This window comes from Myotis davidii, unplaced genomic scaffold (genome assembly GCF_000327345.1).
Source record: "Myotis davidii unplaced genomic scaffold, ASM32734v1 scaffold524, whole genome shotgun sequence".
In the NCBI taxonomy this organism is placed as follows: domain Eukaryota; kingdom Metazoa; phylum Chordata; class Mammalia; order Chiroptera; family Vespertilionidae; genus Myotis; species Myotis davidii.
The window spans coordinates 1,177,939-1,189,508 of NW_006299263.1; the positions used below are offsets into that span (position 1 = coordinate 1,177,939).

The 11,570-nt window shown below is 39.7% G+C and overlaps 1 protein-coding gene across 1 annotated transcript in view; it reads right to left on the reverse strand.

Annotated features, from left to right (window-relative positions):
• KIF13B (kinesin family member 13B) overlaps positions 1–11,570 on the reverse strand; it is a 176,153-nt gene that overhangs the window by 102,073 nt on the left and 62,510 nt on the right. The window contains exons 9-11 of the mRNA XM_015571149.1: positions 9,866–9,977; positions 2,573–2,785; positions 1,117–1,227 (exon numbers count right to left, since the gene is read on the reverse strand). Coding sequence (XP_015426635.1) covers positions 1,117–1,227; positions 2,573–2,785; positions 9,866–9,977 — 436 coding nt within the window. The remainder of the gene's footprint in view (positions 1–1,116; positions 1,228–2,572; positions 2,786–9,865; positions 9,978–11,570) is intronic.

An 11,570-nucleotide genomic window follows, 5' to 3' on the forward strand; every position in this document is an offset into this window, starting at 1 on the left:
AGAGAGAGATGATTTTAAATATCTGATCAATAAGTGTCTTTCAGGGCTGCTGGGAGGATTAAATAAAATACTGTACTTAAAAGTGCTTAGTATAGGCCCTAACACATATGTGAACCCAACTGACTATTTTATTATTAGTTACTACATAAAATTGAGATACTTTTTCTTTTAGCTTTGGAAGAATAAACTAAGGCCAATGAGCAGAAATAAAAGAATAAAAGACTTCTATTAAATAGCTACATTAGAGTTGTCCAATCATGAAAAGACTGATTAAAGGGGTACTGAGCTCTACATTACCATATATGTTTCTAAAACAGAGGCAGAATGAACCATTTAACAGGAAAGCCATAGTGTAAGTCTTTTATGACTTAGCTGGACATTTTAGGTTTTTATCCAAATGCTAATGCTTCCACCCTAAGATTTTACAACTCGATATCAAGTGTTCTAAAAATGAGAGTCACCTCAGATTTAAGAATTTCATATTACTTTTACTGAGTTGTCATATGGAAGCAAGAATCTCACAACCCAATATCTACTGCTAATAATTTTGTGGTTTGGGCAAATTTCTTTTTTTTTTTTTTTAAATATATTTTATTGATTTTTTACAGAGAGGAAGGGAGAGAGATAGAGAGTTAGAAACATCGATGAGAGAGAAACATCGATCAGCTGCCTCCTGCACATCTCCCACTGGGGATGTGCCCGCAACCCAGGTACATGCCCCCGACCGGAATCGAACCCGGGACCCCTCAGTCCGCAGGCTGACGCTCTATCCACTGAGCCAAGCCAGTCTCGGCAAGGGCAAATTTCTTTAGGTCTGCAAAGTACTTAATAGAATTGGATGTTCAGAGCCAGAGGCTACAAAGTAGCTCTTTATTAAAAACTTTTTTATTACTCTAAAAAATTCTTTCCTACATGATGAACAATTAATTGTAATCATGTCTTTTTTTATCCTTCAAATAAACTTTGTAAAGTATAAACTCTTGGAGCTAGATTCTTATTAATGGTGCTATATTTGCTATCCTCAAAGCGAGAAAACTAAAATAGAATCAGAAACGCCCTCTGAGGTGCCTGGCACAAACTGCCATGAGGTTTCTCTCTAAATCAGGGAACACAAACCTGGGCGATCTCCTCGGTTGTCCTTAATTTCTCCTCCCAGGTCACAGTCATTTCCTGGATTAGCTTCTCTGATTCTTCCAGCCGTTCTTTTAGCTCTGGAGACTTCATTGCCTATAAGCAAAATTTTATTTCATGAAATGTCTGTATGATATGCTAAAAAAAAAAGATTAGCTAAATCCAGAAACCAGAAGTAACCATCTGCCTCCTCTCAGCTCTGCGGCTCGCTGAGGTCTCTGATCTACCTGCAACTTAACTGACTGCCACTGATGCACAGCAGCCCGGCTGTGTGGGTCCCACAGACAAATACAGTCATCCAGGACGGGTATGAAAGGGAGACAACTTTGTCCTTTTCCTCCAACGTTTAATGAAATAGTTCAAGCTATGAGGGGTTTATTCTTTACATCCCCATCAGCCATACATCTAAAGTCATACATGATTCATTCTAGCCTTTACTGATGACGACTTCGGGTATTTATCCAAGTACGCACAGACTACATTTGTACGTGTTGCAAACTAGATGGTGTTATTACTATCAAGAACAGAGACACAAAATTTCAAAGAATCCTGATGAACTTTAAGAGTATTCCTTAAACATAGGATAAAATTCAAAAATATGGTCAAGGTAATAGTTTTGACCATGTATTTTACCAATTTACTACCAGAAAACAGGCTATGACAAAGAAGACAGCTATGGTCCTGCCCCAGGAAAGAGTCCCACAATGCTGGCAAACTGTGGGAACAGAAAGATTAATTAGAGGAGGAATCATGATTCTGATATTTTATTCCTCTTTTGACAAAAGGCTGAGCATTCAGTTGTAGGTGAGAATTGTGTAGGTTTCAAAGTCAGTTATGGAACATAAATACCACATATGTTATAGAATGTTCAAAGAATACTGGAAATAGAGTATCACTAAATAGATGGGTACTCCTGGTATAAAATATACTTTCTACAAAAAAATTTAACCCACAACATGGCAAAAATAGATTATTAAGGTATGAAAGATCTCCTTAAGATTTCCATTCTGACAGTGAACAAATGATAAACACAAATCTGCTTGATTCTTCTTCCAATTAGTTTATGCACATTCTCCACCATTTTCTGCACTAAAATTTAATTACATGCATTTTTCAAGTGTCTCTCTTATTCTCCCTTATTCTATTACACCTCTTCTCTCTTGTCTGCTACCTATACTATAGAATGAAACAGTCTCTCAATTCCTTTTATTCTTTCTTCCCATTAAATCTTTTAACACCTATAAAAATTCTCTAAATTGCAATTATGACAATCTGTCTTCCTTTATTTATTACTCATCTCAAATCTCTCTTCCTATAGGAAATTCAAAACTTCTAAGTAAATTACTCATCACTTACGGCTGAAGGGGAAGAAAATTCAAGTTTAGCTTTACTAGATTTTCCTAGACCCATACAGAAGGCATCACTCAGCTGTGCCTTATACCTCTGCTTTGGTTAGCTGCTCTCGGAGTTTTTCTACTTCTTCTCTTAGATCTCGGATGATTCGTGCGTTAGGATCCTCATTCACCACAGCGTGGTTCACGATGTGCTTGGCGCGATCTGCATACCGCAGAGTTGAAAGGGTTTCGTCATAGTTATCAGCTGCTGGACTCACAGTAGCTACCATGGCTGTCTTACTGTTGCCCCCAAGACTGTCCTAGAGAAGGAGAAATTGAGCAGCATTTTAAAATTGGTAGAGAACATCATATGAGGAAGTAGAAGTCAGAAATGGTGAGATAACATCCCACGGTCAAACACATATTTAAGGACCAAGTTGGGACTAAAATACAGATACACTGACTCTCTGTCCCATGATCTTTCTTTTCTGCCAAGTTACTTTTCTGCAAAAGGGAATTTTGGTTTTTGAGAATGGGCAGAGAAATACAATAAAGTCTACCTATATTTTAGTTTAATAAGAATTAATTTTAAGACAATTTGTTCTCTTTTAACAGACAACATGCTATAAGTTAGCCGATTACTCAGAATAAAAATAGAATTTCTTAAATGCCTACAAAATCTTCCTTAGAGGAACTGAACAATTATGATACTGTTATCTGATCAAGAGTGATTACCTACAATCTACTGTACAAGGCCTTATACTTGGAATCTCTGAGAAGCCTAAATAATGGCCCAGAAAGTGTTGCTGATCAATCACCTTGTAAAGTTTTTAAAACAATAATTATACAAAAAGGTATAATTACAATCTTATTAAACAAAAGATACATTGAAGGTATTTCATTTTACTCTTTTGATACCACTTCTAAAACTACTAAAATAGACTTTATGTTCTACACAACCACTTCCACAGGCCAGACAAGGGTGCCGAACAAAAGGTACTCACCCTCATCATACTGAAACTGAAAAGTATAGTGAGAGGGGGTTGAATAGGCTCCAGCAAATTTAAAATACCACTTTCACTTGAGAATATTAAAAATAACTAAATATAACTGAATTACAAAACTAGCCTTGGGAAATCAAGTCCACCCCCACTCCACTTCACCATACAATGGCCATGGGAGGCAGCCTCTAAGATGCTTTCCACCTCCTTGTAGTAATACCTTCCCTTGAATGTGGACAGAACTTGTTTACTTGCATCTAAGAAACAGAATACAGCAGAAGTGATAGCATGTCACTTCTGATTATAAGAAGATTGTAGCGTCTATCATGGGTGTTTTCTCTCACCACTGTCATGAGATGAGGTGGTCCTTTGAAGGGACCATAGGAATGAGTTTGGAAACAACTATTTAGGTGAGCATATGTGACCCCTGTCAAGCCTTATGATAACTGCAACCCCATACGCTCTGACTGCAGCCACATGGCAGATGCCAGCCAGACCACTTAGTTAGGCTACACCAGGAATCCTGACTCATAGAAACTGTAAGATAATAGATGATTGTTGTTTCCACTTGATAAGGTCTAGGGGTAATATGTCACATAGCAATAGATAAGTACTCATACACTAATATACAATCCCAGGATGAGAAGAATTACCCAAGATAATAAATTCAATACCCTCTTTCAGTAACAGAATATCGCTGAATATAGTCTCAAGATTAGAGACAACACTCAAACAGGCCAGTAATAAGGAATTCATTAGATCATAAGAAAGCCAACATTACTTTTGGGCAGCATTAACTGACATAAAATTCTTACTTTAGAAGATACAAAGTGTTTCCAATATCAATGTATCTAAAATGTGTTCGAGCATCTGTGATATATGCTTATATTAAAAAATGGCCTCAGGCCATTAGCAAAAAGGAAATGGCAACAAAAGACCTGGCACTCTTTCAAGGAGGAATTATGAAGCTTTGGGCATAGACTTTATTTCATCCTCAGCATTGGTAAATTGGATTACTAGTCTCCCATTCTACCAATAAAAAATCAGAGGTTTATTCTGACAGAGAAGGTTAAATACTCTGCCTAAAGATCCAGAACTAGTAAATTGAACAATATTCTAATACAATTGTATTCTGCCTTCAAGTCCAATGTGATTTGACCTGAGGAATAAATAAGGTGACCTGACACCTTCCCAAATTATTGTGTCCTAGACCCAGAAACAAAATCATTCCCTGGAGTTCATAACAGTTCAATATAATCACAGACAGTACGTCTGCTTATTCGTCCATTACTGAATATTTGGGTTTACACAGAAAACATAGCTGAGATCATTATATCTAGTTAGGAAATACACTGATGCATGAAAAAGGGAGGAAAAATAAGTCATCTGGGCTTTAGGAAGCATGAGTGTGTGCTTCACTATTCACTTTGAGATGCTGATCTCACATTGCTGGTGCCCAGCTCTGGAACGTTCAGAAAAATGTCAAGAAGAATCCCATGCACATTAATGAAATTCCAATGCCATATATAAAGATCACAGGAATTACATCTCAGATGGCAATTCAGCTCACTGGCAACACGGTGGTGGGGTGCTGCCCTTCAAGAACCCCGGCATTCTGTTAGCCCACATGAACAGCAAATACTGCTGGGAAAGTGGCAAAGGAGAAAGCATGCACATTGTGCTTCAATTTGTGCTGAGAAAAGGAAACCTGGCAAACAACAAATCCTTGATATTTTAAAAGCTCTTGTGCATGAGCAACAACAATATGCTTATATTCAAAAATGGCCTCAGGCCATTAGCAAAAAGGAAATGGCAACAAAAGACCTGGCACTCTTTCAAGGAGAAATTATGAAGCTTCTTGTTTACTCTTTAATTGTTTAATTAGGCAAATCAGCTGAGCTTTGTTTCGAATGTAGCAACTGCAAATTAAATGGACCCTAGGAGAGAAATTTAATTTTGGAAGTCAGAATTGTTTAAAGAACTCTTTGAAATCATTTAATGAAATTATTTCATTTTACAGAGAAGTTGAGACCCAGAAAGAATGACGACTTACCAAAGGTAATAATGCTAATTCAGGGCAGAGTTGAAATTATTCATTCATTCAACTCTTCATGGAGTTTACCATCTAGGGCAGTGGTTCTCAACCTTGGCTGCACATTAGAATCACCTGGGAATCTTTTTTAAATCCTGATTTCTGGTCTTCATCCTCTGGAAATTGTTTCTTTGTTACTAATGTTGTGGACCCACCCCATAACAAAGAAACAGAATTTCCGGAGGATGAGGCCCAGTAATCAGGATTTTAAAAAGATTCCCAGGTGATTCTAATATGCAGCCAAGGTTGAGAACCACTGATCCAGGGGGTGATGCTGGTGAGCAAATACTACATGATAAGAACTAAAGTAGGAATAAATACAGTATGATCTGGGAAAACTGAGAAAGAGCAGAGAGCCCAATCTCAAAAGGTTAGGGGATATCCCAAAGAAAGTGATATTTGAGACCTTAAGGTGAATAAGCATCACTGGGGCAAAGGGAAGGAGAGCGGTATAACAGACTGAAAAGAGGAGGAAGAATGTTCCAGAGTCAGAGCAAAGTCCTAGAAGTCACTTAGCTAGAATTGATAATATCAAGAGCAAAAAGTGAACAATGAGAAGTAGGGAGCGGTCAGATTATGAAGGACCTAGTAAGTCACAAGTCATTAAGGAATTCGGACTTTATTGTAAGGGCTTCTGGAGAGCTATTAAAGAGATTTAAGTTTAAGAAGAGCATTAATATAGAAAGAAAATGCAACCTAACTGTAAAGAACAAAATGGACTAAGAAAGCATTAGGGAGAGGTTTCAATCATGCAAGCGAGAGATGAAGTCTCCATTATGTAAGTGGCAATAAGAATGGGGAAAGTGGATGAATCTGAAAGATAATCATTATTGGAGCATTTGTTACCAGATGTTACTTGATGTTGAGAACCATATTTAGAAGGTTACACACAGAAGCCAAAATCCTCTTAATACAAAATGGTTCTCCACAGGCCACTTACCAAATGAGTAAGCCCTCTACGGCCCCTGAGAGAAGAGCACTCACATCTATGCCTGACCAGGAGTATCATAGTTTCTCCAAGTCTAAGATGTTATGAAAATCAAGAGCACAGCATAATTATAATGCAAATACAATGAAAACAAAAAGAACTTTACAAAGAAATTGCAAGTCTTATATACGATGAGCACTTTTATAAGTTTAATAAAAGTTACATTGGAGAATACCAGAATCATACCAGGTCAAACAAGGATAGGGAGAGTTAGACTAATTAAGAATTAAAGAAGGAAAAACTAACAGGGACATAAAAGCCACTTCAAAGGAGAATGACTTGCATCTCAATGGATTCCCAGAGGCATTTGGGAAAACTGTTTAAACCCCAAAATGTGTTTTGCAAAAATGTCCCTACTTAGGATCTTGCTTAAGTCAAACAAAATAAAGGTCACATAGTTCTTTTTGTGTTTTTTTAAAAATATATTTTATTGATTTTTTACAGAGAGGAAGGGAGAGAAATAGAGAATTAGAAACATCGATGAGAGAGAAATATCGATCAGCTGCCTCCCACACACCTCCTACTGGGGATGTGCCCGCAACCAAGGTACATGCCCTTGACTGGAATCGAACCCAGGACCCTTCAGTCCACAGGCCAATGCTCTAGTCACTGAGCCAAACCGGTTAGGGCAAGAAGGTCACATAGTTTTTAAGGAAAAAAAAAAAAGACAAAAATCAAAAAAAGTATTCATTTTTTAAGCTTGAAAATTTACACATAGAAGTTACTATTTTAACCTAATTTTACTAAACAATATAAAGTCAAATTTTTAAGAAAGGGTTTTGTTGTGTTCCTCAAGTTCAAGTATTCCCAATAATTTCTATCAATACTGGCAACAGTCAAGTGCTTCTCCTCCTAATCAAAAATAACCTTTGATGACCTTTTGCCTACGCAAAGAAGATGGGCAGCGAAGTCCTGCATTCCAACCTTGTTTCTGTCTCCATTGCCTCTTCTGTAAAACAGGAACACCACCATTTACCTTCCAGGGGTAACTGAGACCATGTACATGAAGCACTTAGCATGGTACCTGATTCTACTAAGTTCTCCTGGCCTCCAGCCTACGGAATGACCATTAGGCCAGTGGTTGGCAAACTCATTAGTCACCAGAGCCAAATATCAACAGTACAACCACTGAAATTTCTTTTGAGAGCCAAATTTTTAAAACTTAAACTATATAGGTAGATACATTGTTATTAACTTAATTAGGGTACTCCTAAGGCTTAGGAAGAGCCACACTCAAGGGGCCAAAGAGCTGCGTGTGGCTCGTGAGCCGCAGTTTGCCGACCACGGACCTAGGCCATTTTAACTATATCAACTAACAAAAGGTATTTCCTATTGTCTATTTAAGTGGACTGAAGTAGCAACACTGAAACAATAGGACAATGACTATTCTGTCTTTTAAATCAGGCACATGCAGGGAATAACCATGAATGATTAGGAAATGTTTTTGTGGAAACTTTGAGAAAGAAGTAAGTATCTTATTGAGATTTCTTCTGGAAATTAAACAAATGATATCTTAAGGTTAATTATTAACTTATGAAGACCAGTACAATTATTTCCTTGGTAGTGAAATGTTTTGTAATATCCCTTTAATTCAAGAGTTATTTAGAAGTAGCTTTTAACTAATAAATTTTGTTTGTTCAAAATTGAGACAGATTCATAGACACAGAGAATGAACTGGTGGTTGCCAGAGGAATAGGGGTTAGGGGACTGGGTGAAAGAGGTGAAGAATTAAGAAGTACAAATGGGTAGTTAGAAAATAGTCAGGGGGCCCTAGCCACTTTGGTTCAGTGGATAGAGTGTCAGCCTGCGGACTGAAGGGTCCTGGGTTCGATTCCAGTCAAGGGCACATGCCATGGGAGGAGTGTCAAGTATATAATATATATATGAAAATAGTCATGGGGATATAAAGTACAGCATAGGGAATATAGCCAATAACATTGCAATAAATATGTATGGTGCCAGGTGGACACTGGAAGTATCAGGGGGAACACTTTGTAAAGTATATGATTGTCTAACTACTATGCTGTACGCCTGAAACCAATACAAAATAATAGTGACTGTAATTGAAAAAGAACATGTAGAGTTATTTTTAAAATGTTTTGTTTGTTTATTCTTTTGTTTTAAATTTCAATTTTACTTCACTTTGGCCAAAGGAAGTAACGTACCTGATTTTCTATTGTGGCAAATTACACTAATGCTGTATGCAGAGTTCTAAAATGTAAACTTGAAGACTAGTAACCCTTTAAGAGGGTATAGAAACTAGAAGAAAATCCTACTCCCTTTACAAACACAGTTCTCTAAACATGTCATGGACTACGTCAAAATTGTGTCCACTACTAAGCTACTCAGGAACTTGTGTTTAACTCATCTTTATAGTCTCAAACTCTGGCACAATGAGTAATGGGTGTTCAATACATAAATCTTGATCAAGGAGAAAGTAAGCTATCACAAGACTAAACAGGGTTCATAAAATTATTACTCCATTTTTTTTAAAAAAAAAGGAAAAAAGGGGTTGTAGGAAAATATTGTGTTGTAGGTTGACCACCCTATAAAGAGTTAAACTGTAACTAGATTTTATATCCTCTAACTCCCAGGCCAATATTCAGTTCATCAAGATTAATGGGACCTTGGAAGACCAGAGGAAACCTGGAAATAGTCTCTCTTTCCCCCGAACTCCTATTACAGGTCTTTACTATCTCTTGTGGAATCACTGACTCATGTTATAATATTTTATGTACAGATCGTATCTCCCTTACCAAACTCTGAGCAACGAGAGGGCAATGTTCTCCACGGCACTTCACACAGGTGTTTTCTTTCTTTCTCATTTACATTTCTCTTATTGACATTGAATCAGTCAGAGAATCATTATGTGACCTGCTCTATATTCTTAAACAACACTTTAAAAAGCTGAAAGGAAATTAAAATGGTCATGAGTAGTGCTGAAGTTAAACCGAAATGCAAGGTCCAAAAATGTCAGTCAAATAAATGACATCTGTAAGAAAAACAGCAGTCCAGCTGGGTCTGTAAGACGGTGGAAACTCTCTTCCTATGCCTCACTTGCCTATTAGATTAGCATGAGGTCCTTCTTCTATTCCCCCAAAACTCAGGGAAACTGTGGGATCCAGTGTGCACCAAACTCCCACTGCTTCCAGTTCTGCTGAATCAGGAAGAAATCTGTGCTTAATCAACTGAATTATAGTTACCATCTAACAGCCTAATGATGGAGGAAATGATCATTGCAAAGGACTAATATTCTACTTGTTATTCTTTCTGCTACCAATACCAAGAGTAGACCAGGAAGGAAAAAAAAAAAACTTACTTTGATGGACCAAGTGAGAACTGAGTCACGATACGGGACAAATTTATTCTTGGTTTTGCCAGCACTTTGATCTGCTAGGGCTGAGATAACCAGACCAAGGGTTGTGAGGGACCTGCATGGTGCAACAAACCATAATAATCATAAAAAATGGAGTATATCAAGTATCACTTTTCAGCACAAAGATTGAACCTCAAGATGCCTTTGAACCTGCAAGAAAACAGTACTATTGTCAGCATTTTGCTGCTCCGTTTAAAAACACATGAATTCTAAAAGCTGATATACCTCTAATACTACTGTAAGCAATAAAATTGCTTAGCTCGACTTTTTTTTTCATTTCTATAAATAAAGATGTGAGCTATAAACCTTTGGGTCAAGATAATGACATGAACACCACATATCTTTAAGAAAGAAAGCTACAAATACAATACAATTAATTAAAACATTATCTAGGCCCAGTGCACGAAATTTGTGCATGGAAGGGGGGGTTCCCTCAGCTCAGCCTGCACCCTCTCCAATTGGGGACCCCTTGGATGATGTCTGACTGCCGGTTTAGGCCCGATCCCACAGGCAGTCGGACCAGCAGTTGGACATCCCTCTCGCCTTCTGCGCCCGCTGGCTCCTAACTGCTCACCTGCCTACCTGCCAGATCACCCCTAACTGCCTCTGCCTGCCAGCCTGATCACCCCTAACTGCTCTCCCATGCCAGCCTGGTTGCCCCCAACTGCCTTCCCCTGCTGGCCTGATCTCGCCCCCAACTGCCCTCCTCTGCTAGCCAATTTGGTTCTGATTGGTTGGTTCTTATGCCAGTCAGTGTCTCTGGGCCTATCAACGGGGCCTGATCAGAAAGGCAGGGCTGATCAGCCGCCCCAGTTGAGGCCTGGAGAGAAATGGAGGCACCACTGCTGGCCAGACTAGGAGAGAAAGAGAAAGGCAAGTGCTGATCAAAAGCTGCCATAGAGGCAATGGATCAGTCCCTGCTTCTCTCTTCAGGCCTCTCTCTGGCCCTGATTCACAGCTCCCTCAGCAGTCAGTGCTGGGGCACCATGCCTGCAGTGGAAGCAGTCGCAACCCAGCACTGACTGCAGGGCTGACTTCTGGTTGATGGAGCCTTGGTCATTACTAGTCGCAAACCAGCCCTGACTGCAGGACTGACCTCCAGGTGGCTGAGCCTTGGTCATTACTGGTCGTTATGACCCAGAGTTTTTATATATTAGGACTAGAGGCCCGGTGCACAAAAATTTGTGCACTCAGGGGGAAGGAGGGGGGTCCCTCAGCCAGGCCTGTGCCCTCTCGCAGTCTGGGACCTCTCGGGAGATAACGACCTGCTGGCTTAGGCCTGCTCCCAGGTGGTAGAGGGCAGACCCAATCCCTAGGTGCAGCCCCTGGTCAGGCTCAGAGCAGGGCCGATTGGGGAGTTGGGGCGCCGCCCCTGTCATGCACAGAGCAGGGCGGATGGGGAGGTTGCGATGCCACCCTCAGTCACGTTCAGGGTAGGGTCGATTGGGGGGTTGGGGCACCGCCCCCTGTCACACTCAAGGCAGGGTCGGTGGGCAGGTTGTGGCACCACTCCGTCATGCACAGAGCAGGGCCAATGAGGGTGTTGGGGCGCTGCCCCCTGTCACTCACAGAGCAGGGCCCATTAGGGGGGATGGGGCTCCGTACCCTGTCACGCACAGAGCAGGGTCGATCAGGGGGTTGGGGAGCT